General features: G+C 36.2%; 2 protein-coding genes across 2 annotated transcripts in view; both read right to left on the bottom strand.

Annotated features, from left to right (window-relative positions):
• The window catches only part of LOC306871753 (uncharacterized protein), a 119,241-nt gene that overhangs the window by 40,942 nt on the left and 59,516 nt on the right, over positions 1-18,783 (bottom strand). The gene's annotated exons all lie outside the window — the stretch shown is intronic.
• Positions 1,100-9,762, bottom strand: LOC306875646 (uncharacterized protein; the record flags this gene model as incomplete). The annotated part of the gene is made up of 9 exons (XM_079426334.1): positions 1,100-2,930; positions 6,565-6,619; positions 7,577-7,660; positions 7,774-7,841; positions 7,921-8,004; positions 8,216-8,322; positions 8,546-8,636; positions 8,742-8,866; positions 9,678-9,762. The coding sequence occupies 9 exons, from the start codon at positions 9,760-9,762 to the stop codon at positions 1,851-1,853; spliced, it is 1,779 nt and encodes a 592-aa protein (XP_079282460.1). The 3' UTR covers positions 1,100-1,850.

Raw genomic sequence — 18,783 nt, 5'->3', positions numbered from 1 at the left:
AAACCAAATTATAAATTTTTAAACCAATTATCATTCCACCAAAAAGCAACATGATTACAAATGTGATATTGATTTTATAAAGCAGTTAAATAAACAATAATTTAATATTAACACACTTATGTTTTAGACACAATATTTTTTGCTCTATTTCGCCAACAAATATAATTTCAATTTGCGTCTCTGTGCAACAGCTGTTTTGTTCAAATGATCCGTTTCAGTTGCAATGACTCACTTATTAACAGTGACTTGCTGCCACCTACTGGCAGTTTTAATTTCACATTTCTTTGTTGTTTTTTTATCAGTATTCAATGTTTTATGTTTAAAATATCAAAACAGTATTAATGCATTTGTAACTGCAGGTTAATGTCCTGCATTAAACAGTGTGTAAACGCATCTAAATGCCACTTCTAATGCAGCTTCTGTGTTTTCTCTGCATTGCAAATATTAATTTAGTCAATACTGATTTAATTTGCTTGGCAACAGCTTAAATTACTTATTCTAATTGACATTCAATTTAAGAGTTTGACTGAAAATTTGATGCACACTCATGCAGGGTTTTATAAAGGTAAAAATGCTCATAAAATCTATTTAAACTTATTGGAAAAGATTAATTTCTACCACTTCTGTGAACTGATCACCACAGAATATGCAGAGTATCAAAAACTTTAGGAGTCAGCTGTCCACGGTAGTCCTTAAGATACCAGCACAATAAGACACTCAGCAAAATATTGTGTAATTATCGTTATCGATAAAATCCCAGAAAATATTGATATATATTTTTGTCAATATCGCACACCCTAATATATTTAGCATTTTGTTTAGAAAATAATAAAATTTATATGAGAATTGCCCTTTTTTCCTCTTGAGCCCCTGCCCCTCAAAATGTCTGTGCACGTCCCTGCGTGTAACTATGTGACAGAGCGGTCGTTCAGCCTCGTTCAGCACATACCTAGATAACAGTAATCCAGACTCAACACTGATGTTAATGAGAACAGCCACCTTGAACTGAAACAGAGAGACATACTTTAAAAACAAGGTGAACAGAATCTGATAATCAATGATTAACCATAGCAACAAACCAGAGAGCGAATGAGTGACCAATGGAATACATTTTTATACAAAAGCAAACAGAAACAGAGCAAAACAAATCAAAATGAGATAAAAACAGAACATAACGCAATATACATAAATTATTACCATGGTAAAGTGTATTAATTACCCACAAATCACTAATAACAATTATAAAACACACACCAGTGAGTACTCATAAAACAAATAGTAATCCATAAAAGCTAATTCATAAACTAATCTACACCTATGTAATAGAAAACACTTGTTTATAATGAATATATAGTATTTGCTATATAGTTTTTATTTTATTTTGTGTTTGCTCTCCATTCTGTCACCTAATGGAGTTTGAGTTCTTTGCCACAGTCACCTCGTTTAGTTGTGGCCACCTACTATTAAACTATATTATTGATCTGACTGCACTGACACTTTTATATGAGAACTGAACTGAGTGGACTATGACATCACTGTTTTCTCCTGAGCTACTGAATAGATTAAATTAAATCAATTAATAACTGAAGATCTCTACAATGGACATGAATCAACACTGAACTGACTCAAGCTGAACAATGAGACTTTTTTATTCCAAACTTTATTGCATATTTTTTCCTATTATCGTTGTAAACCTGCATTGTTTTGTAAAATTGGTACTGTAAAAAGCGCTATATAAACAAAAGGTGACAACTTGATATAATCACAAAAACTCAACCTCATGCTACACACGTGAAATCTGGTTTCAGGGCAATATAGGATGTATCCTGATTCGCGGACTGAAATCATATCTATATTTTTAAACTATTTAAATCATTGTCTATTTCCCTCTCATCCTTGGCCAATTCTATATAGTCTTTTAGTTCCTCTCTTGTTTTTTTAATTTCCCTCTGGACATTGCAAAGCTCATTATGTGTTCTCCTCATCTCTGCAATGGATTTGAGAACACTGGATCTGACCCTTTCTGGATGATCAACTCTTCCCTGTCTCATCTGGTGAATGTCTACAGAATCCATCACTATGAAGGCGACATCAAGTATGACTAGTAGTCCACTTAACACGCCTGAGACTGCTTCTGCTACTACTCGTCCTACTCTCGCAGTCTGAGTAGAAATTCTGCTAACATTTGCCAACAGACCTAAATTCATGAGTTGTGCAGCACATAAAATATTTCTTCTGTCTAAATTGCATGATATTTGTACATTGTCAAAAGTTGAGGTACCACCAAAAAAACTGAACTTTGTGATTTTTTTCAGTACCTTTCTCAGTGTATTCAGTGGCGTGAGAATTGGTTCGCTTACAGATTTATACTTTTGCTGAATTTTTTCAAGGCTCTCTCTCAATGATTTTTGTTGTACAGTATTAGTAATGGTGGATGCAGCACCTGTTACTCCACCTGCAACTCCAACTCCAACACCGACACCAGTAACAATCAGAGATGCACCGAGAGTGAACGGTGCCAAAATTAAACCAACTAATGCAGTGATTCTTCCTGCTGCTCCAATCACTGAACCTGACAGACTGCCTGCTGTGGCACTGTAATGTGCAGACTCCATCGAATCTGTTATTCTTCCCCACTCACTTACTAAATCCTCAAAGTCTTTATAGTGCTTGTTGTAGCCCTTATCAAAGGCGTTGATAGACTTCATGAAACTCTGTAGCAGTGCCTCTGGAATTCTGCTGTTTCTGTTCACTGCATCTTCCAGGAAGGGTTTTGCTAGAATCTCTTCAGCTGAAGGCCTGTCTTTAGGGTCACAGCTGAGCATTTGTCTGATTAATTCTCTCAGTTCTACTGAGTATCTCTCTGAGATATGAGGAAGTTGTCCATTCATGCTGACTGCATGAATTATGTGACGCTGCATGTTATCTGCCTATTAAGAAAAGAATAAATAAATACAATATGCATCTGGTTAGTGTCAGTAAGGGTTGAAAAAAGAAAAAAAAATAGTTTAATGTAATTGCAAGCAATTTTTAATGAGAAACAAAAAAAAACAAAAAAAAAAACAATAACATGATACACAGAACAATCACTGTAAGAATGAAACGATCTGACAAAGAAAGGACCAAACACAGGACTATATATACATAGAAAAATACCAGAGATTAAACATGGTATTTAAATAGACCAGGGGTAGGCAATGTCGGTCCCAGAAATCTGCTATCCTGCAGATTTTAGGTCTAACCCTGATTAAAAAATAAAAAAATTGAACCTGCCTGTAGCTTTAGTAGTTCTGCAGACACTGATTAGGTTGTTCAGGTGTGCTTGATTAGGGTTGGAGCTGAAATCTGCAGGACAGCTGCGCTCCTGGACCAACATTGCCTACCCCTGATCTAGACCTGGGGTGTCCAATCCTGCTCATGGAGGGCCAGTGTCCTGCAGAGTTTAGCTCCAACTCAAATTAGACACACCTGAACCAGCTAATCAAGGTCTTACTAGGCATACTAGAAACTTCCAGGCAGGTGTGTTGAGGCAAGTTGGAGCTAAACCCTATAGGATAGTGGCCCTCCGGGACTGAGTTTGGATAGTCCTGATCTGGACCCAGGTTTGACACATGAGGGCAAAAAAAACAAAAAAACATGGTAACAAATGAATAAAGTGTAGGACCTCTGTTAGCACTTGCCCACAAACCTGCAGAACAGACACATTCCAGAAGAATCCAAAGATTCACCCTCCTAACCATCAAGAAGTCGTAAAATTAATTAACTATCCACATGACGCAAGCGTGTTTCGACCGGTTTCTGTCCTGCTCTGCGTTATCTTCTCATGAGATACATAAAGCAATCAGGAGGATAGATAACTCCCTGCATCTGGAGCGACTTAAACCACAAAAGGGGTGATTGTCACCCATGATCACTTTGCATAGATCCATGTAAAGACAAAGGAAAAGGGTGATTTACAGGACACTCACCAGACATGCAACACAAAGGATCTAAGAAACAGTGATAACGTTTAACCCAAGCAACAGATCCGTGGTACCCATGACCATTTACGCATAAATTGATAATCGAATAAACAAGAAAAAGACAGATTTATATCCTCACTCTGAGCCGGGAGGCTCACACATCCACACCACGTGACACTTCCCTGACCTCAGGACATGTGCCCCCTCCTTCTCTAGACATTCCCAAAATCCAGTCTTTATCTCCAACATAAGAACACATAAACTTGATGAGGATTTCTAAAAGACAATCAGTTATTACTGTTGCTACTACAGCAAATATATTCACACATTGTAACCTATTAAGTTAATCAATGTTTTATAACCCCTTGAAGCAGATGAAGTTATTAATGTGTATGCAAGATACTTGACATTTGATGTTGAATGAAAGCTCATTCACAAAAGTGGACAAAGCAGCACTGAGCTTTAAATGTGCAGTACGTGCTAATTTTTATTCAACGAAGCCTTTTGAAAAATCGGTCAGTTTTGATATCGTGGCGGGTCGCCACAAATAAATAAATGTTTGGGAAACACATCCCACAGCACAACAAACTGAGCCCAACTTCATTACTCATCAATTTATTTGTAACATTTGTAACGTTAGCAGTTAAAGTTAAAGTGATGAGAGTGAAAGCTGTGCTCCTCTCATACCATTCTAACCAGAATGATAAACAAACACAGACCAGAAGGTAACTTCGGGCACCCGATGAAACCGTCGGTAACACTTTAGAATACTGTTCCATCATTAATGAATAACTACACAAGAACACATGAGTAACGCAATATTAGCACTCTACTAACTACTAGTAACTAACAAGAATATCTGATTAATGAATTAGCAAATAATAGTGCTTAGTCGAATGTGGTAGTTCACTATTAGCTAATCAGTAACTATTATTTTTTCAAACCTCCCTAAGAACTACTAAGAACTACTGTATACAGGTTCATAATTAATATGAATAATACATAATGTAAAAGTCATGGTAACCCACTAGTAATGACTCAAGTATTACCAAATTATTCTGAAGGAATTACTAATTATTTCTAAAGTGAAGATCGTGATAACTCCCTAGTAATTACTGAAGTCATTGTAAACTTTTAAGGTTTTTGTAAGGTTTTCTTAGTAATTAATTTTGCTAGATTTGGTAACTGTCACGAATCTGGTCCATGCTCTTCCGGACAATCACCACCAGATGTCACTCACTCACCACATTGACTCTCACACCACACTTCTCTGGACTGCAATACCCACAATCCATTGCACTGACGACACGCAGCTGATTACACTGATCATTCCTGTTTTGGTGGAGGGGGGCAGTGCAGACTGGCTGATCGATTGGGAAACTGAGGTAATGCTCCCCACCCTGCATCTCCTGTGCCATCATCACCGCAGGTCCTACCCAGCACAAAGCCTGTGTCATCACCCTGTGCTGAGACTGTGTTGTTGTCACTAATCATGCCTGGCCTCCCTCTCTCAACTCCTCATCCAGATTCACCCAGTCCTTCAGCCCCATCTTTGCTGGTTCCCTTCAACCCATTGTCTTCTCCCATGATGCTTTGCTGTATGGATGAGCCTCAGGTCTTGTGGTCTCCAACTTCGCCCAAGTAAGTGGATCCCCCGGCTTCTCCTCCGACTGATGCCCATCGATCCGTCGACCTGTCGGCTCCACCTTGGCTCCTCCCTCCGTTGGGTCCACCAGGCTCCCTCATCCCGCTGGCTCCACCTTTGACAGCCATCACCCTGCCTGTGCTATGGACTCAAGAGCCTTCCACTGTGCTCCGTCTATCCACCCTACTGCTTCAGCTGGCTCTGCTTCTCCCTGGCTCTGCCTTGGTCTCCAGTCACAATGGCTCCGCCTCAGTCCTCAGGCACTCTGGCTCCACCTTGAACATTTGTCACTGCCGCTACGTCTTGGTCGCCTGAACCATCGGTGTCGCTCGGTCCCATCAGCTCTCCATCTGTGCCTAGATGTCATCAGCCAAGGCTCCATCATGGCTTCTCCCTCCGTCAACTCCGCCATGGACTTGCATCCAGGGTGTGCCCTGGATACTCCTCCCATCCTCACCTCCCTTGTTCTTTCCACTGTAGGTTCCTCCTTCACCAGTGATTTGTACAACTCCGGAACCACCTCCTCAGCCATTTTACAGCACAAGGCTGCACCTTCCCAGAGGGTGGCATTCTGCCACAGTTATGCTCTTTAGTTTTGTTTTCATGGACTCTTAGTTTGCGTCACTTCAGTCACACGTCTCATTTGTTCTAAGTTCCAGCCGCAATCTGTTGTCATGGACACTGATCCAGTCATCATGCATGCTAGTCCTGTATTTCATATTCTCTGTGCATTTAGTTCATCGGTTTGATCTGTTCAGGGTCCTGTACTCTATGTGCACAGCACATTGTTTTGTTAAGTTTGCTTGTTGTTTGGATTTCCTGTTTTGAGTTATATGATAACTCTTTTATTTGACCCTTTTGGCATTTTTTCATCATCACTGGACTTTAAATGTAACAGTAAAATGGAGCTTTTTGGGGAAAAAAATAAATAAATAAAATAAATGAATGAATACTCACCCACACATGAAGCATGCAGAGATCATGGAGCAACCATCCCAATGACCATATGTCACTAAAACAAGTGCATGACAATGAAAATCAAGACGTATGTGTACACTGTTAAAAAAAGGTCATGTGCTATATTTTTAAAAAAAAAATGAATGATGGTAACAATTGTACACATTATATTTTTTTTGTAGTTTTAAAGGCTTGATTTCTTTAACGGAATCTACCTGAATAAATAATGTAAAATGTCAAAAATTATTTAGTCTATGACAATGAATTTAATATTTTTAGTGTCTTTAGTGTCTTACTCTGCTTTCTGCGTTTATATTTTAAGTCTCAAAATTGTGTGATTTTGAGTGGATGGAAACAGTTTGAATTTGATTTTGAGTTATGTTGTTAAATTAAATGTCTGTCTGCTGCTAAAATTGCACATATGGGAAGAATCTTGTTGCTGCACTGGCATTAACAAAGTTATGACTCATTGATCAAAGCAACACGCACAACTGTATTAACATATATGCAGTTATCCACAACCTAACCATAAGCTCTACTCTTCTGCCAAATACTTAAACATAACAGGAACATTTTCAAATGTGAAATACAACTGAACAATAAAGATTAACAGATGTTTCCCTTCACTCAAAAACACATAAAACATGTCATTTCAATATTCACTCTCCATATCCAGCCACATGCAGAGCATGCTGGGAACTAACAATCACAGCCAAATGGTGTCTCTAAATAAAACTGCATTATTTAACTAATAATCTTAAAATTTTCAATACAAGACTGAACCACAATTTACTTAATAAAATATACACACAATTTTTAATTATCACCTTAATTGTTTAATGAAAATTACAACACCCATGATTAATTTTTTACTGTGTACTGCACATAACTGATACATTTTTAGACCACTAAAATAATCGACCTTCGTGGAACGATCTTAAGGAAACTGAAACTATTTTATAATGCTGAATATATCAATATTTTAAATACACTCAGTGGTACTAAAGCTTACCTCTTGGAATTATATTTCTTCTCATAAACTTCTGGGCTCATATAGGATTTTGCTCCCACAACTGAATGAGCATATTCATCAGCGCTGCAAAGAAAAAAAAGAGTAAACTCAAACTTATAAATGTCCAGGACTTTTGGTTTTGGCCAATAATTTGCATTTTGATCTATCCCTAGTTCCCATTACTGTTTTTTTTTTACCTTTCCAATGCTTTTGAGCATCCAAAATCTCCTAAATTGATGTAACCATCTTCAGTCAGAAAGATATTCTACAATGACAAGAGAAATCTCAAAAGTCTTACAGATTTTACTTTGTGATATTAATTATTGAGCTTTATCAGTGCATACCTGAGGTTTAATATCTCTATGAAGAATTTTCCTCTCATGGAGATACTGCAGAGCCAGACAAATCTGAACAAACCAGTCAAGGATCTGCACACATGGAGAAATGTGTGTTTGTGTGTGTTAGTGAGTGTGAGTATATGTGTGTGTGTGTGTGTGTGTGTAATGTCCCCACAAGGGTATTGCATTTTATGGGTATATCATACTAAATCATGTTTTTTAATCTAAAATTTTGTTTTTTAGGGTTGTTTAAAAATACAGAATGGAATGTACAGTATGTGTGTCTGCATAAGAAACTTACCTGTTTTTCTTCAAAAAAACATGTTTCTTTATGTGTTTCCATGACTTTTGAAAGATCACCTCCTTCACAGTACTCCATCATAATATAAATGCGTCCCGCTTCTTTATCTAAATAAATGAACATCCAGTCAGAGAATAATTTAACTCATAATATATTAAAATAGCTTCATTTTCTGACAGCTATACTGAGGTTTTGTGCTATTCTTCTTTAGTCTCTATTGTGGTTATCGTTAGTAGTTCTCTTTCATTTTTAAGAAACATTATTACCACATTTTTGATTTGGAACAATTGAAAATTAGTGTATAAAGAAGAAGAAAAAAACAACAACAACCTTCAAATGAATTCACATAAGTAACAATATAGCCAAAGTTCAGAGTTTTCAGGATCTCAACTTCTTTTCTGACTGCATCCAGCTCCTTCCCCTAAAAGGAAGGAAAAAAACTTCCATTTAAAAGCAACACTCTTATTGGAAAGAAAATAGTCAATTATATGGTCAAATATGTAAGTAAGATTCGGTAAATGCTCACATCTCTGGAATTCAACTGTTTAACCACAAAAGGATCTCCGTCTGTGTCTTTCACCAGAAAGGCTATTCCAAAAGCCCCTCGTCCAAGTTCTTCCTCTATGGTGTATCCATGATTTTTTAGCACATCTATAATCAAGATTTAGAATAAATTCTACAAAAATAGTGTAACCTCTAGAGATAAGAGAAACAAATATTTTCCAAACTTTGAATCAAATGAAACAAATGGTACGTAACATGTTTATTTTAAGTGCTCAAGACACCACAAGGTGACACCTGCTGGTCAAAACTGTGTAAATACAATGAAAACTCAGTCCAAACAAGCAGAAAAACCTTTTACAAAATTACTCCAAATATTTTCTTGAATTTGTAATTTATTAAATGCACTCTACATAAAATACTATTACATATATTTTGCTGTATAATAATTAATTTCATTTATTTTGTGGTGTTTGTTTTGTGTGTTTATTGGGGGTCTAGTTTATAGGCCAATAAGAGACACATAACTGTTTGTTCATACTGTCACTCCAAATCCAATTATTTGTGTATCCAATTAGAAACTGATCTAAACAATTGACTTCCACACTGTTTAATAGTAACTTTCAGTTGTCCTTTCTTCAAAAAGTAACTTTTTCATTTTCTGGACTATCTGCATTGGTTTCTATGGCAATGATGTAGGGTTATGCCAAACAACAACAAGATTATGATTCTCTCTCTATTACAACATAAATGTGTAGCCACCACACTGGACTGACTAATGGGGCATAAGCATACAAGTAGGTTGTCATACCTGTAAGTTATCAGCAATTTGTTTTGCCATCAGAATTTTTTTTTCGTTGTTGTTTTTGTTTGTTTGTTTGTTTTCTAAGGGAGATTTGATGCTTTATGCTGCTAACATAAAACTGATGTTGCTCAAACTCAATGTGAAATGTATACTCACTGATCATACCAGCAGAAACATCCATGCTGTGATCTGGGGTACTGCTGTCAGCACTGGTGTCCGAGAATCTGCGATACTGAGCCATCTTTAGAGGAAAACATACTAAATCTTAATTAAGTATCCATGACACTTACACTTTAAATATTTTTGATGGAGCACTTTTAGTGTTCATCGTATAATGCAACTGAATCCTGCAACATCTCCTCATGAATATTAATTCTGTCTTATCTTGTTATTGAATTGCCAAAGCACAAAGGACAGAACTTGATGGGTGTTTTTGTCCTCCTTAAAATCTTGAAAGTGCTGTTACAACCATCGATACTGCCCTTCCCACCCTTCAAAGACAAGGAAACAGGCTGGAAAAATCCCAATGGACCTCACATCTATAGGCCACTGCTCTGCTCCACTTGCGTGAGCAAAAGCTTTTTACCATTTAGATTTGAAACATTAGCTCTTAATTTCTGGCATGCTATATTTTAGCATTTATAAACAATAACAAGAAGAAAGATCATAACGTTTAAGCACTTTGGAAATGTTTTGACTGCATATATCGGTACCATGGAATTTTAAGATTCTATAATGGCATTTGTTTTTGTTTTTTTGTCAAAATTGAGATCATATTCTTATTCTCTGACAACTATTTAATTGTATTTTTTTTTATAAGCTGTATATATTTTGGGAATAATGTATGAAGGAGAATTGTTCCCCATATAATTTTTTAGATCTATCTATCTATCTATCTATCTATCTATCTATCTATCTATCTATCTATCTATCTATCTATCTATCTATCTATCTATCTATCTATCTATCTATCTATCTATCTATCTATCTATCTATCTATCTATCTATCTATCTATCTATCTTAAATCTGTTCAAGTCCATGCACTTCAATCTGTCACTTCTATATACTTTTTATTTTATTGTACATTTACTTTAATTTAAACACACATATATTACAATAAATAAAAAAAAAGTATGTAAAAGTTACAGAAAAAAAGGTATATTAAAGTTACATAACTCTGTCCATTCAATTACATACATTGTGCATCCTCTGGTCGTGTGCAACAGAAATCACGTGACTAAAAAATATGAATTGTACATCTCCCTTTTTACCTGATTTAAACAACACCACCCATTGTTGACTGGAGTAATTATGGACAAGTTGTTTTGAATCATTGTCTTTTGAAATCTATATGTCGCTTCAGCACAGAAAGCTTGAGTATCAGATTTTAACTGGCGTAAAATGACCGCATCAGCAGCCAGCAGGCCAATCAAATATCTCTCTGGAATCATGTCAATAATATCTGGCAAACTGGGACAAAAACAGGTTCTGCTATATGGACGAAAAAACAAACAACTAATGTTTTAACCATTCAAGTTTATTTTTTTCTCCTAGTCCACCTTTGTCGAGTCCAAGACTTGGACTATCGAGTCTGAGTCAAGTCTGAATCCAAAGAAATTCAAGTCCAAGTCCAAGAGATCTGAGTCCAAGTCAAGTCCAAATGAGACGGTCAAAACAGAGAAAGAAAAAAAGCCTTTTTTTTCAAAACCACATACTTAACTATTGATAATTTATGTGATACGAAAGACAGCATATCTTCTATTCTAAGATAATCATGTTGCATTATTATTTGTAATGATCTAAAAGCATGTGCAGCAACACTGTAGGATCAAATTAGGCTATTTTATTTACTTTAGGTTTAGCAGTTTCACTAAAGTGCAACTTCACATTTTCAGCATTTTTATTAAAGTGTAACAATCACATTCTGGGCTGCCAATGGAAAATATTACAAATAACAAGCAACATAAGTGTAAAAAAAAATAACATGTTCCCATTCTTGAACTTGTTACTTGTTCTAAAGCAGGGTGTCCAAACTCAGTCCTAGAAGGCAAAGTAAAGTTTGTAAATATGATGTAGAAACTTTACTTGTCTGTGAAACTGCTTTGCAACGATTTGTTTTGTGAAAAAGTTATACAAATAAATGTGAATTGAATTTAAATATGTCCATGGAAATAAAAAATTAAATGTTTATGGCCTTCAAACATGACAATGGCATGCCCTGACATGTTGAGTCCACTATATCCCTTACCATTTGCCTGTTAAAATATTTATTTTTTTCCCCTTTACTTACCTCAACCATCATTATAAAAATTTTGTTATCTAAAATTTTTGTTTTGCTTTGTTTTATATCATGTGTGATTTATTTATATTCAATTCATTTGTAAGATGAGAGTAAGACTCTGACAATTGAATGTGTGTCTGTGTACTTGTTTAACCTACGGTGTGGGGGGCAAGCGTCCTCTCAGAGAGAGAGCGAACATTTTATTGATCCCATGAGTAAATTACTAACATTAATGCACATTAATTATTCATTTATTTTCTAAGATGTAAGGTTTTCTGTGATGGGTTGTAACATGTATAATTATCTGTAGATAAAAACATCAGGATTCTGTGTAATATCCCCATTTTAGATGGCTATGCAAAGGTATGTGTGTGTGTGTGTGTGAGAGTGTGTGTGTGAGAGAGAGAGATACAGAATTAAAGTTTAAACACAACCATTTTTGTAATCATTTCATTTGAGACCCACTGGAATACCGTGAAGACATGCATTCTCTGTTTCCATGAAGTATGTAAGAGGATTTATATTTGTTAACCATTTTATTCGTTAAGCTAAACATTTTTTTATCCCTTCTCATTGATAGCCTGTTTTATTTCAATTGTTTTTATTCAACCAACAGAATATGTGTGAGCGCTGGGTGTGTGTCTTAAAACTGATCTCTTATTTCCTTTACTTTTTAATATTGCTTGTTCATTATTGTTTTTTCTCACGGATCCCATAGAGACAGAGAGGGAAAGAGAGAGAGAGAGAGAGAGCGTGTCTAGGAACATTCCTCAGGACTTCATGTGTCTCCTGTCACCGGACGGACACGTACAAACATCATATCTCATTCACAGATCACGTCGGAAATTCAAAAATCTGAATCTCATTGACGGGTCATTTTTGTCATTTGCCATGCCATATTGACTACTTACTGCATAGTGTTTCCCTCAGGCAACGGAAAGTTTTTCTTATGCCCCATGTTAAGTGCATGTTTTTTAAATGATTGCAACCAATTAAAATGTTTGAAAAGTATCAAAGAACAGTCCAATAAGGTGTGGGAGTCACTATCAAGCACCATTTGAAGGTGGGACGTCCTGTTCTGACACATGGTCACAGGAGCACATGGTGTGAGAAGAAGGCAAGATTATTAGCTTTAGTAATCTTATTTAAAATGACATGAACTGTACATAAAAAAAAAACATGTGTGTGTGTGTGTATGAAGGTGTAGAGAAGACTTTTGTCAGGTTTTATGATTTGTATTCAATTTTGCATGTTCAGAAATTCAGTTTGTATTTCCGTTGCCTCAGGGCAACATTGCGCAACCATTATGTGTGACAAAAAGGGGAGATGCAAGGTTCGTGGGTGCAAAGGAACATTTTTTCCTATTCCACTGCCCACGTCGCATCTTTGTCAACACAAAAGCACATTCTGTGTGAATGATATAGAGAACATCACAAGACAACGGTTAATCATGTGCACCGACATGCGGTTAGATCGTTCTTCTCTCTTTACTGTTATTGTCAAAGTGTCTAATTCTAGCGTTTGGTCATATTTCTATTCGAAATCTGGATTCCTCGATATATAAAAAATATAATTGTGGCAAAACATTAAATTCGAATTAATTGATAAAATCTGAAAAATCGCCCAGCCATATCCACAGTGTTTGCTTATTTTTACCTTATTTAAATTTGTGTGTAAGTTATTTATTTTATAATTACATCAATATGTATTCTGTGCCTCCAGGCTTTATTCGTTCTGTTTCTTATTCATTTGGTTCCACAGCGTTTGCTGATTTTCAGGGGGTTTTTACATTTAAACATTTTGTAAGTTTGTAATTTTATATTAGGCTTATAGCATGATAATGGTGTATTTTTATTCGTTTTGTTCATAAAAGTCCCATGTTTATTGCAGAAAATGTGTTGCTTATAGATAAGCAATTGACCGGAAACGAAAGTGAAAGTAAAAAGCGCACAGGCATTTCTAAGTTATTTAAAAGCGAAGGAAAGTGAGAGAGAAAACGCCAACGAACTTTGTAAAACCAAACTGTATTGTGCAACTCGCCGACATTGCGTCTGTGGCCAAAATAAAAATGATTTATGCCCCAGGCATATATGATGCAGCTGTGCATTTACCAGGCGACCAAAGGCAGTGCCCAGATGGAATTAAACCAATTACATTACCCATTTTCCGAACAAGCGAGCCAGATTAATGTTTGTTTTGAAAGAGAAAAGAGCATATATAGCTGGACTCGGTCGAGACCAACTAGAACATTTGGCGAGTCCGAGACAAGTCCGAGTACTACAGTCAAATCTGATCACACAAAAGATTTAGCTGTAGACATCATTCTCACTCAAAGCAACATTTATTGCTCGAATTGCCAGATAAAATTGGCATAGTTTAAAAGCAGTGATTTTGCTTTATTATGAAGGCCTATAACATGATACAGTTAAAATTCAGGTGTTTTAAAGCCACGCTTCTCCACGAAGACCTCGTCGTTATCGAGGGGCTTAATTAACATTAAGTTTGCCTAACTTATATATAGGCTATGCAATTATATTAATATGAAATCTCAAAATCTAAAACACAAAGTTAAACAAAAGTATCAGAGCACATCGGCATATGCTTCAATCACGCGTCCCCTAAGTAAATACATAAATGCATCCATACATACATAAATGAATAATTCAATCAATCAATAACAGTGGCCACTAGGACAAATATTACAGTATTTAGAATTTGGTTCGTTTTTCCAAATGAAGCTTAATTATTATTATTTATTTTTTTAGTTTCGATTTTGTTTTGGACATTCATACTGTTACATAAATAACATTATCCTACCTTGTTGCAGTCTTGATCGAACCTCTTGTGTTTTTTTTTTGTTTGCTTGTTTTTTGCGAACTAAGGATATGAAGCTTGAGCACGCGCCAAAACAGGGAAACTTTTTGCTTTTACAGCTCGACGATAAAAACTAGAGTGCACTTAATGTGTACGGGTCCGAGCCATCCACTATGTGTAATAAACTAGGTGTGTTCGACTTCAGGGCTATCAGCGAGAACAGACGCTTGCAGTCGGGCGGGGTTGAAAAGGAGAGTGAAGTCGGACTCTTTCTGCTCCCGTTAGTGATGCTCTCGCGGTGTTTGGATACTCTTATCACAGATGAAGTGAATAACATGCAATATTTGTCAAATGCACGGACGTTTCAGAAATGTTTTCATGAGCAACAGAAACACTTTGTATATAGTGCTTAATAAAGGGCCATCTGCTCAAGAATAAAGATCAACGTAAACATATACTATTTAAATACCAATAAGGAGAGTGAAGTCGGACTCTTTCTGCTCCCGTTAGTGATGCTCTCGCGGTGTTTGGATACAGACATCCTGTTCTGACACATGGTCACAGGAGCACATGGTGTGAGAAGAAGGCAAGATTATTAGCTTTAGTAATCTTATTTAAAATGACATGAACTGTACATAAAAAAAATATGTGTGTGTGTGTATGAAGGTGTAGAGAAGACTTTTGTCAGGTTTTATGATTTTTATTTTATTTTGCATGTTCAGAAATTCAGTTTTTATTTCCGTTGCCTCAGGGCAACATTGCGCAACCATTATGTGTGACAAAAAGGGGAGATGCAAGGTTCGTGGGTGCAAAGGAACACCCAAAGTGATGTGCGAAAAGTGTAATGTGCACTTCTGTTTCACAGCAGAGAATAAGCACTTCTTGAAGTTTAACACGGAGTAAAATCTCATTCCATGAATTATATGATATGACCCCAAACACATCAGAACCAGCTAATGAATGTATTTTAGGATCCTTAGAAAGCTACAGGCAGGTGTGTTTAATTAGGGTTGGAGCTAAACTCTGCAGGACAGTGGCCCTCCAGGGCCGGAGTTTCCCAGCCTTGCTCCACAACACAAACCTACTTCTGAATCAAATGCAATATATCAATGTGTTTCAAGTGTTTTTCCCTTTTCTCTTAATGATTTCTTGACATTTTTTTGATAGATTTGTGATTTTGTATTGCTCTCTGAACATTATCTTATGATATGTAAGTGGAGAATTTTCTCTTTAATTCTATACCAGTGGGAATGGGGGGGGGGGGGGGGGGGGTCAATATATATATATTTTTTTCAATAAAATGTTCCCAAATAGACCAAAAAATTATGCGGAATAATTTTTTATCATGTACCATCAAAATTCATGCAGTAGAGAGTTCTGTGTTATTCTAACTGCACCACAAATGAAGTTGTCATCATGATGTAAATGCTAAAAAAACACTAAATATCTTTGCAGAAAAGATGCATGAACTACAACTACATCATGTACAAACTTTTCTTATGCATAGTAAATGTTCAGAAATAATACATGAAAAATGCTTAAAAAAATCTCAAGTAATTCAAATTCAAAATGACTGAAGGTATAACACCTAGAGTGCTATTATTAACTATAAATGCTCTGTAAAACAATGAACAGTAGTTTTCAGCCTGTCACCTTCATGCACACATGAAATATCAGACATACAGTAGTAGTTCTTCACAGGTTTATTATTTGATTATGCTGCTTTTCCATTGTTTTTTCTGTAAACATGGACGCGTTTGACTGTTGCGCTCGCGTCTCTTGCAGTGTCTCGTGCATGAAACGGCTTTCTAAAAACGCGGTGCTCTAGTTATTAAAAGATGTTTAACTCCAATCTTCTTGCATTTTTTCCTATTCCACTGCCCACGTCGCATCTTTGTCAACACAAAAGCACATTCTGTGTGAATGATATAGAGAACATCACAAGACAACGGTTAATCATGTGCACCGACATGCGGTTAGATTGTTCTTCTCTCTTTACTGTTATTGTCAAAGTGTCTAATTCTAGCGTTTGGTCATATTTCTATTCGAAATCTGGATTCCTCGATATATAAAAAATATAATTGTGGCAAAACATTAAATTCGAATTAATTGATAAAATCTGAAAAATCGCCCAGCCATATCCACAGTGTTTGCTTATTTTTACCTTATTTAAATTTGTGTGTAAGTTATTTATTTTATAATTACATCAATATGTATTCTGTGCCTCCAGGCTTTATTCGTTCTGTTTCTTATTCATTTGGTTCCACAGCGTTTGCTGATTTTCAGGGGGTTTTTACATTTAAACATTTTGTAAGTTTGTAATTTTATATTAGGCTTATAGCATGATAATGGTGTATTTTTATTCGTTTTGTTCATAAAAGTCCCATGTTTATTGCAGAAAATGTGTTGCTTATAGATAAGCAATTGACCGGAAACGAAAGTGAAAGTAAAAAGCGCACAGGCATTTCTAAGTTATTTAAAAGCGAAGGAAAGTGAGAGAGAAAACGCCAACGAACTTTGTAAAACCAAACTGTATTGTGCAACTCGCCGACATTGCGTCTGTGGCCAAAATAAAAATGATTTATGCCCCAGGCATATATGATGCAGCTGTGCATTTACCAGGCGACCAAAGGCAGTGCCCAGATGGAATTAAACCAATTACATTACCCATTTTCCGAACAAGCGAGCCAGATTAATGTTTGTTTTGAAAGAGAAAAGAGCATATATAGCTGGACTCGGTCGAGACCAACTAGAACATTTGGCGAGTCCGAGACAAGTCCGAGTACTACAGTCAAATCTGATCACACAAAAGATTTAGCTGTAGACATCATTCTCACTCAAAGCAACATTTATTGCTCGAATTGCCAGATAAAATTGGCATAGTTTAAAAGCAGTGATTTTGCTTTATTATGAAGGCCTATAACATGATACAGTTAAAATTCAGGTGTTTTAAAGCCACGCTTCTCCACGAAGACCTCGTCGTTATCGAGGGGCTTAATTAACATTAAGTTTGCCTAACTTATATATAGGCTATGCAATTATATTAATATGAAATCTCAAAATCTAAAACACAAAGTTAAACAAAAGTATCAGAGCACATCGGCATATGCTTCAATCACGCGTCCCCTAAGTAAATACATAAATGCATCCATACATACATAAATGAATAATTCAATCAATCAATAACAGTGGCCACTAGGACAAATATTACAGTATTTAGAATTTGGTTCGTTTTTCCAAATGAAGCTTAATTATTATTATTTATTTTTTTAGTTTCGATTTTGTTTTGGACATTCATACTGTTACATAAATAACATTATCCTACCTTGTTGCAGTCTTGATCGAACCTCTTGTGTTTTTTTTTTGTTTGCTTGTTTTTTGCGAACTAAGGATATGAAGCTTGAGCACGCGCCAAAACAGGGAAACTTTTTGCTTTTACAGCTCGACGATAAAAACTAGAGTGCACTTAATGTGTACGGGTCCGAGCCATCCACTATGTGTAATAAACTAGGTGTGTTCGACTTCAGAGCTATCAGCGAGAACAGACGCTTGCAGTCGGGCGGGGTTGAAAAGGAGAGTGAAGTCGGACTCTTTCTGCTCCCGTTAGTGATGCTCTCGCGGTGTTTGGATACTCTTATCACAGATGAAGTGAATAACATGCAATATTTGTCAAATGCACGGACGTTTCAGAAATGTTTTCATGAGCAACAGAAACACTTTGTATATAGTGCTTAATAAAGGGCCATCTGCTCAAGAATAAAGATCAACGTAAACATATACTATTTAAATACCAATAAAGTGGGGGTATATTTGCTGTTATCAGTGTTTTTTTTTTTTTTTTTTTATTAAATGTGACTCAATATAACATTGCGACCATAAGCCTACACCCCAGCAAGCAATTTTGCGTCTAATTGGATTGGATTGGATTGGATTCAATTTATTGTCATTGCACATGTAGGTACAAGGCAACGAAATGCAATAGAGAAGAAGAGATACAGCATAACATGAGGAAAGAGAGGAGAAAAAAAAGTGTCTTCCCACTACGTCCTTGGAAGAGGGTGCAGTGAGAGAACAGACAAAAAACCTCAGCATAAAGCACAGTCAACACAGAAACATAACTTGCATAGTAATCCTAGTTCAGACGAAACAGCCATCCGGCCAGCAGC

This window comes from Barbus barbus (assembly GCF_936440315.1).
Source record: "Barbus barbus genome assembly, chromosome: 1".
NCBI classification, from domain to species: domain Eukaryota; kingdom Metazoa; phylum Chordata; class Actinopteri; order Cypriniformes; family Cyprinidae; genus Barbus; species Barbus barbus.
This window is presented reverse-complemented; position numbering and strand designations above follow the sequence as displayed.